Below are 17169 nucleotides of genomic sequence, written 5' to 3'. Positions count from 1 at the left end.
GGATTTCCCTCATCCTCCACAAGGGGTGCTGGGGGCTGGGGTTGTGGGGTCAACAAGGGGGGCTTCCCTCTTCCAGTTCCAATGCCATCCTCAGAAAACCAAAGATCTGCTCGTTTATTTTAAAAAGTGTGGCATACGGGAACCCAAAACGTTAACTAAACACCGGATTCATTTCTTACGTTTAGTTTTATTTTTGTATGTGTGTGTCAAAATGGCGCATTGTGTTTTATTGTTTGGTTTACTGGAGAAAGATCCCCCCCCTCTCTCTCTCTCTCTCTCCTGCCCTCTGGACCAAAAACAACCCACGCAATGCAAATGTTTAGAAGAGCTCAGACACAAAGAGTTGTACATCATGTTTATTGCCGTGCGCACTGGCGGCTGGCAGCGCAGACTGTGCGCAGATCCACCAGCCGCTTTCTGCGCGGCTGAGCATCCCACCCCCCTCCTCCTCCTCCTCCTCCTACCCTCCTCCTCCTCCTCCTTCTTAACGGCCACGACCATCTGCCGCCTCTTTTTGTAATTTCTAACCCAGCAGATTATTTCCCTCAGACGTCTACTTGCACTTGACACAACCCCAAACATCGCCTCACGGGAGCAGCTGCGCAGAGGCGCGGTGGTGACAGAGGGGAGCCCTCCGCGCTCCGTGCACGCAGTCGGCACAGCGGCGCAGGAGGAGAACCGGGGTGCCGCGTACATGCGACCCGACGCCGCTGGGTCGTAAAGACGGATTTGAATTAAGCACCGGATAACAAACAGCAACTCTGCAGCCTTCGGCCGGGGAGGGAGGGAGGGCAGGCAACTGTTTAGTGGATCTTGGAAACCCTGGGTGAGGTGAGGGGAGGGAGGGAGGAGCGGAGAATGAGCTATTCTTGTACCAGCAGAGGCAGCAGCCAGGACCCATCAAGCGCTAATCCAGCCAGAACCACCGGAGGTACCGACGGCGGCACGGACAGCACCGGCGGCCCCAAGCAAACGGCGGCGATGAAAGTGAAGAAAGGCTGCAACTCGGCCGACGTTGAGGTCCCGGTGACCACGGAGGAGGAGCTGCTGGGGAGGACGGCGATCACTCCGGAGGATGTTCTGGGCTTGCAGAAGATCACAGAGCGTAAGTTCACGGCTGCTGCTGCGTGGGGAGGGGAGGACAAAGGTGGTGAAAATGGGACCGAACCTGAGTGAGTCATGCCCAGCGTCACTGTTGGGTCCTCTTATTTATGTAATCTATAGGCCCTGCTGGATCACATGAGAAAACACATCTCACTGGACCCCCCCTTCTGCTCTGTTGCCTCACATCCAACTCTTTTTTTTTTTTTGGCGCATCTTAGCCCTGTGAACCTGCCGGGGTAGATGTCAAGCTTAGGGCACACATGCAGAGGGTGACAAGTGTTCAAAAACACTGGGGGGGTGCAGATGGAATAATGCGGGCGACATCTCACAGGTAACCCTTGTTTATGCATGACTCACCGCATACATTAGCCTACAACACTAACCCGTGAATAGCATTTACATACAGAGTACTGCCAATATCCCGTGATTTACAGTCACAAAATTCAGCGTACTTTATCTGGATTTTATGTGAAACACCAACATAAACTTTGCAAAGTGAAAGGAAATGGCCAAAGTTGGAACAAGGAAAATTTAGGGCCCCACATTATTGGGGAAAGATGTAATTGCTTGATCAGTATAAATGATGAATAACCCACATTTTCTGCAAGCTTTTGCATTTCAAGCATGATCATAAAGGGCAGGTAAAGACCAGCAGTGGCGGTTCTAGACCAAATTTACCAGGGGGGCCAAGGTGGGGCCTGTGTATTTTTCATAGGGGGACATAAAAGAATGAAACAATAAAACGGGGCAATATTTAATATTAAGTGAGCCACTTGTGACTCTGTAATTGCAGGTTGCGGACCCCTGATCTAGCAGAGGAAAACTGTGATCACATCTCAATATAGCTGAAGCTAAATGTGAAACATCTTACTTTTTAAATCCTTGTTAGAGTGAAACTAAAAAAGGGGTAAAAAAATCATTTATGGTTTCTTCACCAGTGCATATAATCGTAAGAAGTGTATTTAATGTTATGTCTTTGGTACAGGGGCCAGGGCCAGTTCTACAGGGGCACTGGCCCCTGTCCAATATTCATTGCAATTGTGACTTGATTATATTGTGCAGCGCGTAATCCTAACAGCTCCATTATAGCTCAGGCTGTGTGTTTCGGGACGTTGTCTTGCTGAAAGGCGAACCTCACCCCAGCCTCAAATAATTTCACAGCCTCCCCCCTGATGTCTTGTAGCTCCATCCACACCCCCACCAACTCTTTCTCCGCAGAGGAAATTTATTCCCACAGCGTGAATCCACCACGTTTCACGGTGAGGATGGCGTGTTCTTGTTGGGTTTTACTGGAGGAAACAGTGTCCAGACTTACAAAGCTTTAAACTTTTATTTTTTACAAACGTTGACAGTAATTATACAAATCCGTCTGAAGGACATTGGGCTCCACATAACATGTCTCATAATACACCGGGCGATGTCACAACTAACATAAACGACTAGTTGGGCTGCTACTCTGGATTAGAGAAGTAAGCTGTGTTTAAGATGAACGTGTTGCACGTATTGCAAAACTATACGTTGTTTTGCAGCGTTAGCTTTCCTCCTCATTGAGTATGTTCAAGTGACAGGAGCTGCTTTGTCTCTATCCGTTTTCAGATGATGGATTAAATAGTGATCTATAAAATGTTCAAAGCTTTGGATATCGTTTTTATAATCTACTCTCTAACAGACTTTATCCCTGACCTGTCCGGTGTATTTCCTGATCTGCACAATGCCGTTCGTTCTCTGATTTAATTTCAGCATAAGTCCAGCAGTTCAGAGAACTTTAAACACATGGACAATCCAAAAGCCTGCCACATTTTTTTTTATAGAAACATTTAAAAAAAACATTTAGCAGTTTCTTTGACTTCACAGTTGCTCCATCATATACAGTAAAATCCACTAAAGTGTGTGAAAGAAACATGACAAAATTCACTTGAAAGGGGTATGAATACGTTCACAATGCATAATTCTGAGTCAAGACGAGTTCAATTAAATTCAACTCAATTTTATTTATATATCCCCAAATCATGAAACATGTCATCTCAAGGCACTTTACAAAGTCAAATTCAATCATATTATACAGATTGGGTCAGATTATACAGATTGGTCAAAAATGTCCTATATAAGAGAACCAGTTGATTGCACGAGTGACTTGGGTCATCAGACAAAGTTATATTTGTGCATCTCTAGTAAACTAGAAATTAACATACTTTTTCAAATACATCACACCTGTAAACCAAGCTATAAACCACATATTCTTGTACAAGTCAGGACACAGTTTACTGCTATGCGGGCAAACAGGCAATCATGTGATTGGTGTACACTTGTTCACAGTCCTGGGCCTGCTGTGTTTGAGGCCCTAAGCAGATCTTCATCTGGAGGCACACCTCCAGCTAAGCTCATAAAAATTACTAGCAGCCGTGAGGCAATTTTTTCAGAAGCAAAAACTTTTACTTTTTCTTTCCAACAAAAAAGGTAAATACTAATTTATCCTACAACGTTAGCGTGCATGAACTGTTGCCCTATGCAGAAATGATTAATTAGAGTTAAATATGACTCTACTACTACTTTCAAATTATGAAGGGTTGCCACAGCATGTACATAACGGGTGATTTTTCTTTTTTCATGCCCTGCCCTGGCCTCTTAAGGCTGCCTTGCCTTAAAATTTCCCTTTGTTTTTCTCTCTTTCCTCTGATTTTCCAACAGAGGTGTAGAGGAAACCCTGTTAATGACAACAGTGACAAGCAAAAAGTAATACTAATAATTAATATTATTATTCCACTCAGATTGATTTAAATTCAATTAGACTCAGTTTGGTCCTAATTATAATATATAAGTAAATTCAGGACCAATTAGTAAAAAGATATCTATATATAAGAAAGCCAAGTTGTTTGCACCATCATTGCAATTTTCATTCACACCAAGCATGTTACAACTGCGGAAAGGAAAGACTTTCTTTTTTAAATTCATAATTGAAGTAGGGACCTCCTTGCCAGCAGGGGCCCCTAAGCAGCTGCAAAATTGGTTTTCCAATCATGTTTGTTCTGGTCGTTCATGTTATATGACGTTGCTCATAATGCTCCTAAATGTCCATGTCTGAGGACTGTTGTGCAATTAAACTACATTTCACTCTCGTTTGACAGCAGCAGCCCAACTAAAAAATGCTAAATTGTGTTGTTTTCTAGAAAAACATAAAAAAAAATGCAGAAATAAAAATAAAAATGCTGCACAAATTATGCTTTTTCTGTCTTGTATATACCTAAACTCACAATGGATTTGGGCAATAACATACAGCAGGAGCTCCATCGTTCTCCTTATCTGCTTCATGTCAGATAAAACATTTGCCCTTTAAATGTTCCCATTTTAGATTTTTTTTTTACTTACTGGTTTTTCTTCTTTTTAAAATCTCTACAAAATCAGTTTTTTTTTAATTATGTCACTCTTAAATCTGCGGGAAGCTGCTTGAAAGCTCTTATGTAGACAAGAACGCCTACATGTAAGTTAGCTAACAGGTGGCAGAAGGACATTTGACTATTTAAAGGCTGCTTACACAACCTGGTTACAGAGAGTTATAACATACAAACACGCGGCAGGATTTACTTGGACCTATTTTAAAAGGCATTTGGACATTTAACCTCAATAGCACTGCGGACATAGTGGATACAATTTTATTTATTTTTTTAATAAACCAGTTCAGCATGTAACGGAGTGCCCAGAGATACGGAAGGACTTCTTGGCTTTTCATCCTTTTTTTAGCTTGTTCCTCCACATAATTACAGAGTAAACAGGAGGATACGGTTCTGAGGAATCCTCTTTGTTCCACTCTAAAATAATCACAGCTTACTCAGCTTGTGTTCACACAGCCACCAGAACGTCTGGGAACGTCTGTAAACCGTCTAATATCACAAAACAGGAGCAGTGGTGAGTCTAGCAGGCTTATCACATTTAAACCAGTCCTGTTATGGTCTCACAAATTTTCACTTTCCTGACGTCCGCCCGGCGTCATCACTTGGAAGCTGGAGGAGGCATGTGCGAATCACCACGGCAACGCGGATGCACGCTTCAGTCACTACAGCAACGTGAAGCATCTCCCTCCTGGTTACAGCCAGCAGAGCGTGCATCTCTGTTCTCCCACGCGCTTCCTGTTTCTTCCCCCTCCGTTTCTGTCCTGTTTCACAGTGGAGCTGTTCACTAATGAAACAGAGACGGACTCCATCACACATGCTTGACATCGGTATTGGTGGCTTGACAAAGCAGGAAGCAAAGCTGAGCTCTGTCCTGAGAAGCTGCCGAAGCCCCGCTCTTGTTGCGGCTGTGTCTGTTTTGGTTGCTGCCACAAATCCTCAAGTGGCTGAAATTGACTCGCTCTGTGAAGTGGCACAGTGACAGTCGGAGAAGCTCAGGGAGGACTGAAAACAATCCAGAGTCTTGGAAAGAATGTGTTTGAATTCGGCTTTGCATTTCTGAGCTGAGCTGCAAGCAGGTTCAATCTGAAAAGTTACATTCAAACCCCTTTAAGCTGCTTTGTATGCTTCTCTCACCTGATCCATTTAGTAATTAAGCCAAGTTGTTTGAATTAACTAGGATTTAGGGAAGACGGTTGAGGTTTTCTGATCACTAGACAAATTGGTTCAAATGTTTTTAACTACATTTTACATCTTAAATCTGTTGCCTCAGTTTGCAGCATCAGAGCAACGATAAAAGCTTCTCACCAACGGTGCTGTGCTTTGTTGGTTGTTTTTGGGATATATAACACTTTTAATTTATCACTTGTTTTGCTGAAAGATAAAACAATGTTGTATAACAGAAATAAGATGAGTGACTTGGGTCATCAGACAAAGTTATATTTGTGCATCTCAAGTAAACTAGAAATTAACATACTTTTTCAAATACATCACACCTGTAAACCAAGCTATAAAGCACATGTTCTAGTACAAGTCAGTGTCTGTACTGACCGAATTCACTACTACAGAAAATAAAAATACTGCAGCAATGACCCATTGAAACCACACTCAAACGCATGCTTCTCTAGGCTGCCTGTACTGAGAAACAAAAGCTAGCCCTACATACTGTATTATTCAACCAATTCTAATCTAGTATAATTTACTTCACTGATGGAAAAAGCCTGCTGTTTCTGAGCATCCTTGAGCACAGATATTCAAGAATGTTAATTTTAACAATGCCGACATGCCCCTATGTAGGAATCACAGCTTATTGGACTTCCAGGTTTGAAGATTTTTAAGGAGCTTGTCTATCTTGCAATGACTTTGTTGTTAAATGATTTCAAAAAAACCAAAGGAAAAAAGTTTTGAATAATCACTATACAGAACTCGGGCAGAACTAACAGTTTTAGGTTGATATGCTTAGCACAAGCAGTGCCATAATTGTGAGATAGGTTCAGCTTGAGTGGCTCACTTGTGACAGAACAAAGCATCTTAAACAGGGATATCACTCTGTGGCCATATTTAGCTCCTATTTTGTGAAACAAAGGGCTTCTAAGACATCCCTCTTTCCATTTCCCTTAGCTTGTTTATCTTTGCAGGGCCATGGGGGCTCTGCTGCTTTTCTCCAAAGGTCAGACACTAGGCGCAACCCTTCATTCCTAAACGCAACAAGAATGGCCAAATAACCTAGTACCCATCATTAGGGATGGATGATGTTATTGGTGAATGTTCTGGTAGTGATTTGACTTGTTGCAACGAAATAATACTAAATAGTAGGGACGCATCGATATGAAAATATGGGCTGATATTGATATCCAATATTAATATTGCTGTTTTTTACTGATGCTGGTGAAGATTCTCAGTCATCCAGGTCAAGGTCATTCCAAAAAAGTAAAAAACAAAACAACTGGACTTTTTCCCCTGAAGTTTGAAGACGTTTTGCTTCCTATCCCGGAAGCTTTCTCAATTCAAAAAGTCTGGAATAATGTGGAGTTGCAAGCTTTATACTACTGCCCAACAAAGACCTTGTAATGGCTTGGAATGGAATGGAAGCCATATATATATATTTTATATTCAGCAACTCCAATGGATCATAACATTGGAATTTGGAAATGTCATAGAAACACTTCTGTTAGCTAAAAACTGAAAAATACCTGCAATGAAACATGCTGACATTGCTTCGTATGTTTTGTTGTCGTTATTCTCTTCCATCCGTTGTGTAGATATCTCTAAACAATTTTTTTTATTAGACAGCAACACCCTTCCGCCATGACATGACAGCTGTTATATCACTGCATGATTATAAAATAGAGAACTACTGTGAGACTATTTTTGTACGCAATTATTTTATTTAAACTAATGTATTTAAACTAATTGTATGTAACAAAACGTGCTTATTTAATTTATAGTTTCACTTTTTTTATATATATAAAAGTGATGTATTCACCCGTCCTAAAGCAGAAGCTGAGTTTTGTTTGCATAAAGGGCAACTCAGGAAGTGCACCTAAATAGAAAGACAGCATAAAAAAGGAAATGAAAGAGCAAAGGCAGTGGTGGCCTAGTAGTTGGAGCAGGGCTGCAAGTTCCCTGGTTTGAATCCCACAGACTCTTACCCTGGGCCCCTGAGCAAGACCCTTAGCCCCAGGATGCACTTTAGCAGCCCACTTAAAAGATGGGTTAAATGCAGAGGACAAATTCTGATGTGATGAATAAAGTTTCAATGACAAAGAAAGATAATGATGATTGTTATCATTTAAAAAAATAAAAAACTATTCTTTCCAAAATAGTGCTCCTTTAGAGTTACAGAATACATAGTTAACTGCCAGCCATTGATCATTCTTTTGTTTGTTTGGTTCTTTTTTTTTTTTTGGGGCGGGGGGGATCTAACCAAAAATGTAATGTTTTTTCACCAGATGATGAAAAATAAAAATCTCCTATTTAAAACATAATATAAAACATTACTTAAATTGAAAAAAAATGCCTTTAGTTCTTATTTTTACAATTAACCATAAGGTTATTTGAGAATTGAGGTTGATTAACAGAGTGTGCAGGTAGACAAAATGCGCCAGCAACAGCAGAAACCTCCAGTAATGGCTGATGAAGGGCCCACTCTATGGCTGAACTGGGACACACTAAACTAGATCCCATTATCAGTGTCAGCTGTTATTCTCGCCAGCAGGCATGTTGAGTTTATTAGCCCTTAATAAGGTTTCGTGCGCCTGAAGGGCTCCTCAGCTCTGCGATGTCCCAGCATAGCCTAGCTGCTAAAGCAAGCTTTGAACTGGATCTAGCTTTTAGATTGTGGTCCACCCAAGCTAGTTTGTATCCTTTTTTTTTTACGTTATTTTTTTTTTTCTTTTGCAAACGTCTGAACATTACATTTGTTTGACTATTGGGTGAAATTGCTGCTGCATCGCCTCTCAAATCTTGTGGAAACAAAAAGCATATACTTAGTTGTTTTTGTTGTTTTGTTTTTGCATCTTATGTCAAATCTATAACACATTCAGTTTATTTTTTTTAATACCCCATCACATGTTACTTGCACAGTAGCCATACATATAAACAATAACAGATAGTTTGATATTGCAATATTTTGGTGCTAATACTTTTGTCCATATTTCCCCCGATTTTCTCTAATCACAGCATTCCTATAAATCTCTCTTAACTTCATGATCTTTATGATCTGTATCAGATGTGGGCATATTAAACTGTGATAGTTTATCCTTGTGGCAATATATATTATTGTTAAGCTACACTGCAAAAAAGGGAACTCAAAGTAAGTAAATTCTTCCTGAAATTTGTGTATTTGTCCTTGATTTGAGCAGCTAAATAAGACTATTTGCCAATCGAATGAGATTTTTGTTATATAAAATAAGAACAATTCACCTCCATCATCTTATTTAAAGTGCAGTTTATCTAATTATCTTATTTTAGGGGTAAAAATACTCATCCCATTGGCAAATAGTCTTATTCAGCTGCTCAAATCAAAGAAAAACACACCCATTTCAAGAATATTTTACTTGCTTTTAGTTCCATTTTTGCAGTGTAAGTTTTAAATTTATGACCTCTGATATATATTATACCCAACCAAAGCGAATCTGAGCAAAACTTTGTGATTGCCATCTTGCAAAGATGAAGACTGTGATTTAATATATATCGTGCAGTTGTAAAGGACAACAAACAGCAAAAGAGTAAGAGGTGCATGTGACAGATAGGTTTGTTATGGGCAACAAACAGTCAGCAGAAGTGGCTCAATCCTTCCTAGTTTGAAGAAGTGGTTTGCCAACCAGCTTCCTGTTAACCGGCTGCAGAGTGAACAGCCAACAGCTCATCTCTGGCTGCTCATAGTCACATTGGTCTCATAAGTCGGTGTGTCTGCAGCGGCCAGACAGCTGACTGCACTCTTTGAAATCAAAATCCCGAACGCACGAAAAGACAGAAAAGAAAGCTTGGTTGTGTCTGTGGCCCAGAGGAGAAGAGGCAGTGAAAAACTGCAGTTTGCTTCAGTGGCTTTCAGCCGCGGGTTGTCCTTGGACGGCTGTGCGAGGAACAGATACGAGGTCACAGACTGTGTGTAATTTACAGCAGACAGCTCAGACTTTTACAAGCACACAGAACGCGGCCTCTGAGGCACGTTCATAATATCACACCCACAAAACAGACCAATTGACTCTAATTCAGGCTTGTTGTCGTCTTGGGATTTCATCAGGCGGCGCACAGATGACTATCAGCGCTACGTCTACAGAAGGACGAGCAGATGTGCTACAATCAGCACATGTGCAGCAAAGAGGCTGGAGGGGGGGTGGTATTGAATGTACTCATCTACAATTGTTTATTTTTGGATTAAGAAACATCTTAGTTTCCATTTTATTAAAGCTGTGCGAATGGAGTGCAGTGTGCAGAGCTGATGTGTTTAGAAAAGCTGAGCTCTGCATTCAGACTGACAGAAGAGCAGACATCAGAATAAATTACTTCATCTTCAAGAGCATTCACCTCCTCCAGGAAAAGGAGTCGACAACATCCACGGGCTGAGGGTTACGCTTCATCTTCAGGGCTGCATCAGTAGACGGGATAAATAACCTTTGACGGATGTCGTCAATACTCCGTCAGGGTTTCCGGTTTTACCCTGAGCAGCCCGGCCAATACGTTCAGTCGATTATTCTTCAGCGGTAGGAACATGTCTGTGCTAGCGGTGACCGGATACCTCTAGTTTCAAATAAAGAAAACGTATTAGCGCGCTGTTTCTCATTGGCGCCGTTTTGTTTTTCTGTGACAGAGATTCAGTGAAGGAATTTGAACGGGGCTGAAGACGGATTTTCAAAAAGCAACAAACAAAGCGCATGACTGCAGTGTAAACTTATACTTAAATGTGCGCGTATATGTATTGGTCTATTGGTGAAAAAATATTTGTTGCATGCTTTAAATCTTTTAGATGTTACAAGGTCAATAATCTAATGTTTTTCTATCTGACTTTGGTGTTTCCTAAGTTCCATATTTTCCATGACATTTTATTATGAATCTTTATAATAATTATTATTTAATTTACTTAGCCTTGCATTTTTGGTGCAACTATTAATGCTAGTTTGCATGCTTCTTTCTCTCTAAACTTAACGTATTTAAAAACACTGTTACATTTGATTGTAATATACTGCACACACAATAGGAGGACGTTACACTTTGTTGGGTGAATGTTTATGTTAGCAAGTAAACACCACCACTAAATCAGCATTCTCAGCAACACTGACATTAAAAGCTTAATGATTGGCACGTGACAGAAATCTATTACGTCCTTATAAACGGTCTAAACAGTTTGAAACAATGAGGGCTTTATACTGGTGCTTTTCTAACTTCCTGCTGCAGTTAGTTGTGCTGCAGCTCTGACGCCAGTTTGTTTGTAAACAGGACACAATGGAGAGAAGTATTTAAAGTTTTATGCTTCACTTCCAATACACAATTCCTATAGTTAACAACACTTTTTAGCTTCTTTGCTAGAGAAATAAAAAAATATATATATATTATAGTTTAGCCACCAGTGAGGGGGCCAGCAGCCTCAACGTTCTTTGCAGATCTTTTCCAACCAAAAGTTTTCTGGTTTCTGTGGCAGTCTGCCATTTCATACAATGAGAAATTGTCTGTCTGGATGCTACAGCTTTATTTTGTCACATAATGTCTACTTTGTGCAAGAGGAACAGTTTTACGACTTGGAGGGGGAAATAGTCGTAGTAGGGATGCATCGGTCAGAATTATGTTTTAACTGGACAATAATCCTTCTGGCCTTTTCTAATCTCTCTTTAATATTAAAAGGTATGCATAAAAAGTCCTGGCTTCTTGCCTTGAGCATTCATTAAATATTTTACATTAGGTGCAAAGGAGATGTCACTGCATAATAGAGAATATCTAGTGCTGAAGCCGTTTATTCTCCTAAGTGTGCCACCAAAAGTCACTTTTTGCATTTGTATTTAATTGTATATAAGGTAGGAACGTTTTGATATTTTTTTGATTAGTCTTTGCCCATCGAGCACCTCTGGCTTAGCCTCTACACTTAGCACTACTTTACTGTTCTATAGCAAAAACAAAATGTGTACAGAGTTCACATTTACACATGGAGCATCTTATACGGGCAATTAGCATGGTAAGTTCTGTTAGAGCAGCTGGCATTACTGAAACAGCCATCTCTGTGTATTCCCTTGAGGATATACATTTTTACCTTAGCTATGAGGTTCTAAAAAGCCTGACGACATCTCCAACTCTAGCATGTTCCCTGAAAGAAAGAGATTTAAAGCTCGAAAGGATAGCGATAGAAACTTTTCTGTACTCCATTCTACCTTCCTTTGAGCTGATGGAGTCTCGTACTCTCCCACTCTCCTCTCGGAACATTTGCCGTCATAGAAAATAGTTTTAATTTCAGATACATTCCTACATCTCTGTACTTCTGACTTATTTTCAACTGATTTCAATTAGTTACGGGAGAAATGCATTAGAAAAATAAAGATGATCCCACATTTCTCAATTCCCTCATTTACTGCACATCTGCAACACTGATGCATGCAGGAAATCTCATAGGTGGTAATCAACCAGAAGCTCTTGTCAGTAGAAGATAATGCACAGGATGTCTTTGCGACCACAGCACTTCAAATCTAAAGTATCACCACAATGCAAAATGTGTTACTAGCACAAGCTAAAATAATCCTATTTCCTGTAAGTTTGCAACAGACCAGATGGTGGAGTTCAGAGCCCACACCTGACGCGATTCTTTAGGTTCAACTAGTGCATTCATTGATTTTGTAGTCAGCCGTTCTACTCTCTTAAACACGTCACTGACCCTGACAATAGCCAACTTTAAGTTTTCGTCACACAGTAATAACTTCCACTTTGTGCATTTTTTATTTCTGTCACCACGACTTGTTTGCTCTTATATATGGTGCATTCACTGACTGGAATAAGATGGTATCTTTGACGTTATGACCCACTGGTCACAGGAAGAAAATAGTAACTCTGAAAATGGCAGCACAGCTCAAAATAAACTCAAGCTCAAAAAATCTACTGACAAACAGTTGCTTTATTGCAGCATCTCTCGCGACGACTGACAAAAAAAACACATTAAACATGTTTGCCGTCAGATGTTAAGAGGCAGATTTCGTCCGCTGTCCCATTTGTGAAGCAATAAAAGGCGGGTTGCGCCTAGTGTCTGACATGTCATTTGGGAGAGAGAACACAGGGAATGAGTTTCGGACAGCTGGTGGGTTGACTGTCCGGTCAGAGCTGGCATCATTAGCAATCAAATCATCCCTCCGAAGCCGTTTCCTCCCCGCTTCATCTGAGCCGGCAGATGCTCTCGCTTCTCATTGAGCTATCACAGCTACTAGCTGGAGGAGACCGAGTGTGTCCAGCAAAAGAAACCGCAAAAGGATGTAATCCAATAAGAAGAATGGACCAACTGGTAGATATATCGTCCAAAACCACAGTTACTTGCAGACGGACCTTGTTTTGTTGTTATGAAGCAACCTCAGGAGAGTCAGCCTCTGAAATGGTCATATTTCATGGCTTCTGCCGTGAAAGGGAGCACCAGCGTCTACACACGGGTGGAAGTTACCATCACATACCAGTGATGTTGGATCAGACAAGAAGCAGGAAGTGCCTGCTCTGCTGGGGAACTCTAATAAGCAGTGACACTGCCTGGTAAGGGCTGGGAGGATTAGAGGAATAAAAATAACTCACTTCTCTTTCTTACCGGCTGCTGGTGTGTTTGTGCTGATGCCGTATCTGTCAGGAAACGGCTTCTCTAACACGTTGTGTCGTCATTATTCATGTTCGAAGTCTAAAGAACCAGATTTTGTTTGTTTTTTTGAAGAAAAGCAGCTGTTTAAAAGTTTTTAATAAATGCAAACTGGACAATGGTAATACATTTTAACAAGTTCTACCTCTATTATGTAAGAAATAAAGTCTTAGAGCTTGTTTTTCGTCTATAAATGAATAGTTCATGGCCTGATACAAAAGTAGGTTTTAATCGTCATTAACACTTTGTGTCTTATTGTAAAGATCTTCATGTTTTCCCCTCTTACAGATTATCTATGCAGCCCGGATGAGAATGTTTACAACATCGACTTCACAAGGTTCAAGATCAGAGACATGGAGACGGGCACCGTGCTGTTTGAGATCACCAAACCTCCGTCCACAGGCAAGTGCTTGAGCAGCTGAAGGGACTTGCTTTATTACATCTAATTCAAACTAAATTTGGAAAATACTGAAAATCTGATTAGATTTGCACACAAATGCCCAGTTTTCCTAACTGGAAACTAGAGCAACGATTAAACAAGTATTAAACTACGCAATTAGACAAAGTTAAGTGGCACATTTTTCCTTTGTTTAGGTAGAAACTACAGCACTTTGCAAAAGTACCTATAACCCTTGATCATTTGTAAAGTGGAACAAAAAACATGGTTTTAAAATGTCTAAAAATATAAATGTTGTGCCGAGCATTTGTGTGCAGTCCTCCTTTACTCAGATGCCCCTAAATGAAATCGGATAAACAGAGTTTAAATGTGAGTAATTTAATCTCAGTATAGCTACAGCTGAAGTCCTTAGAGACCTGTTAGGGAACATCATCAGTGAAGGGAAACTAATACTTCACATCTCCCAGAACACCGTCCCTGTAGGGAGGATTTTCTGGAGCAGGGCCACATAAATACAGGGCAAAGCTGGAAAAACTTTGGTTATAGGCTGAAAACATTTGTGACCAAAAAGGAGGTTCACCTTCTGTGGTAAATCAAAAGACACACCGAGACTCTTCATACAATCTGCCTGAGCTTGGCTCGATTGGAAACACACTTTCAGGATTTTTTTTTTTTTGTCTTCTGCACATAAATATAAAAAAATAAGTATTCAATAAAATACTGTGAAGTTTGTGGTCGCAATGGGACAAAATGCGTGAAAAGCGTAGGGGACATAAAATGCCTACGCGAGGCTCTCCAAGCTTCTCTCTTATTTGGCTTTGTTGGACAGTCATTGTTATTTGACAGAACATTTTGGCATGTTAAATATGTTTGGTTTAAAGAATCTTATTTATTCTCGTCTTAGATAAAGCAGGAGAGAAGAGGGACATCGACCCGAACGCCGGCCGTTTTGTTCGTTACCAGTTCACCTCCGCCTTCCTTCGACTGCGGCAGGTCGGCGCTACGTGAGTACAAACGAATCTGCGTTCACAATCCGCAGCAGATTGAGCTCAAAGCCGTGTTCGAAGTCTACGTCCCCCACAAACCCTTCCTTCTCCTCCGTTCCCTCGTCCATCCAGCGTCGAGTTCACGGTCGGAGATATGCCGATAGAAAACTTCCGGATGATCGAGAGACATTATTTCCGGGAGAAGCTGCTGAAGAGTTTCGACTTTGAGTTTGGCTTCTGTATGCCCAGCAGCAAGAACACCTGTGAGCACATCTACGAGTTCCCGCCTCTGTCGGAGGACATCAGTAAGTCAGCAGAAGCAGCTGGACACAGCTGGAACATGGCACGCGTGGTTCCTTTAACTTCCTGAACAGTGCAAAGATTATTGAACATTGTGCAAAATCGGCTTGCAAATAAGCTCACGGTCACTTTGTTCAATTCTGATGCAGCGCAGATGATGTTTCGCAGGTTATGAGTATAGTTTGGTCATATGAGTCAGAGATAAGCAACAGCGAACCGTCAGGGTGCTGGATGATGGGAAATTTGATAATAAGCTAAGATTACAGGACTGATAAAATAATCGGTCTTCATATCATGAGCTACGTTTTTGTGAAAATATACTACCATGTGTATTTCTAGCCAAAGTTCAAGAAATTTTAGCCATCAACCTCAAGAGGGCGATAGAGGGAAAGTGAAATCATTTCTGCATTTTACACACCTACAGAAAAGTCACTTAAAAATAAGTGATTTTCCTCATGAAGCTGTTGTACAGTCGTGGAAAGAAAACTACAACGTCAGTGTGGTTTATAAAAGTAATGCCGTTTTGGTTGGTATTGAAAAAGGGAAAACATAACTGGAAAAAAAAAAGATGCATGCACTTTTTTTTTTTGCTTGGCTTTATCAAACCTGGAGGATTTCTTCAGTGGAGCTAACCCTGAGCTGAAACTTTAAATATTTGGGGAGCTCAGGAAAACACAAACAATTAAATCCATTTCTTCAAATGTCACTTTACAAGCCAACTTCAGTCTTGTTTCATGATGAGCGGAAGGTGCGGTTACTGAACCCCAGTTAAGTAAATATTTTGTGCTGAAACGCTCAGAAAGTTACAAAAAAAAATAGCCAGTAGAAATTAATAATAGAAATTCAGAAAGAACAGGTTGACTGGTGACATTTTGTTGTTTTTATTCCTTAAACATTCTAAATTAAGTTGAACTCAGTCTAGCATTAAAAACATACTTCCAACCAGTTTTGTCTGTTTCTTTAGCTTTGCAGCTTGTGCAGCGACAGAATCGTTTACACTGAAAAAAGGGAACTAAAAGCAAGTACAATTTTCTTGAAATGGGTGCATTTGCCCTTGATTTGAGCAGGGAGATAAGATGATCTGGCAACGGAATAAGATTTTTGCACTTAAAACAGGAACAACTCATCTCCATCTTATTTGTAGTGAATATATCTCATTGTCTTATTTTAGTGGTAAAAATACTCATTCCTTTGGCAGATCGTCCTATTTACCAGCTCAAATGAAGGACAAATACACTCATTTCAAGAACATTTTACTTGCATTTAGTTCCCTTTTTGCAGTGCAATCATTTGGTGAGCTGCTCACATTTACGCTGAGGCCACGCCGGTGGTCCAGGTTAGAACCCAGAACTCTAACCATGTCGTTTCTGCGCCCACCCGCAGTCAGAGAGATGGTCCTGCACCCATACGAGACGCAGTCTGACAGCTTCTACTTTGTGGACAATAAGCTGGTGATGCACAACAAGGCGGACTACTCGTACAGCGGCGGGACGTAGAGACGGAGCCTGCGCCGGAGGAGACGGGTGGATTTATGGACCAAAATGTGGGACGATCAGAGGACAGCGTTGGCTGCGACATCCTGTCTCAGTTGTTTTTTTTTGTTTTTTTCTGTATGTCTTTCTCCTGTTGAGGCGACTCCATCCAGGAGCTGATGGGCCTGTGGTGATCTGCCGGTGTGTCTGTGTGTACTAAGCACCCAGAGATTTCTGCGATACATACACACAAACGCACAGACGGACGCAGACCCGGGCATCGCCGTAACAAAGTGTGTTCGTAACATGATAAACCAGCAGAAAAGTGACGCTTAGATTTCAGAGTGTTTTTAGCCACGTCATAAAAAAAAAAAAGTTTTCAAATGCTGATAGAAGCTATTTTTTTGGATTCAGGTAGATCACGTTAGATGTGCACAGGGCCTTGTAAAAGTGTTCGTAACTCTTGGACTTTTTCGGATTTTGTCAAATTACAAACAGAAACGGGAGTTTTTATCGCAGCGCGCTATTCTGTGCAGAAAGCTCAAGCTCAGTCGGATTTTTTATGGAGAGCTTCTGTGAACAGCAGTGTTCAGTCTTGCAGCAGATTCCATGTTTGGATTTGGTTTCGGGGGCTTGTGCATAGCTTTTCTTTTTCTTTTTTTCTTTATCTTTTATCTAACTGCAGCTCAGGCTGGATGATCAGGGTGGA

The 17169-nt window shown here is 40.9% G+C and overlaps 1 protein-coding gene across 1 annotated transcript; it reads left to right on the top strand.

The window, feature by feature from the left end:
* Positions 1 to 462: 462 nt before the first annotated feature.
* On the top strand, positions 463 to 16835 carry unc119b (unc-119 homolog b (C. elegans)). Its single transcript, XM_036142959.1, has 5 exons — positions 463 to 1105; positions 13594 to 13707; positions 14607 to 14706; positions 14821 to 14993; positions 16372 to 16835. Exons 1-5 carry the CDS (start codon positions 859 to 861, stop codon positions 16482 to 16484), a joined length of 747 nt encoding a protein of 248 aa, XP_035998852.1. The 5' UTR covers positions 463 to 858; the 3' UTR covers positions 16485 to 16835.
* The last annotated feature ends 334 nt before the right edge of the window (positions 16836 to 17169 follow it).

The sequence above is a fragment of the Fundulus heteroclitus genome, chromosome 11, assembly GCF_011125445.2.
Source record: "Fundulus heteroclitus isolate FHET01 chromosome 11, MU-UCD_Fhet_4.1, whole genome shotgun sequence".
NCBI classification, from domain to species: domain Eukaryota; kingdom Metazoa; phylum Chordata; class Actinopteri; order Cyprinodontiformes; family Fundulidae; genus Fundulus; species Fundulus heteroclitus.
This window is presented reverse-complemented; position numbering and strand designations above follow the sequence as displayed.

Bases quoted from the DNA above. Each gene is read 5' to 3' on its own strand.
- unc119b (XM_036142959.1), top strand. From the start codon at position 859: ATGAGCTATTCTTGTACCAGCAGAGGCAGCAGCCAGGACCCATCAAGC. The intron at 1,106-13,593 runs GTAAGTTCACGG...CCCCTCTTACAG, and splicing joins CTTGCAGAAGATCACAGAGC to ATTATCTATGCAGCCCGGAT. The intron at 14,707-14,820 runs GTGAGTACAAAC...TCGTCCATCCAG, and splicing joins CTGCGGCAGGTCGGCGCTAC to CGTCGAGTTCACGGTCGGAG.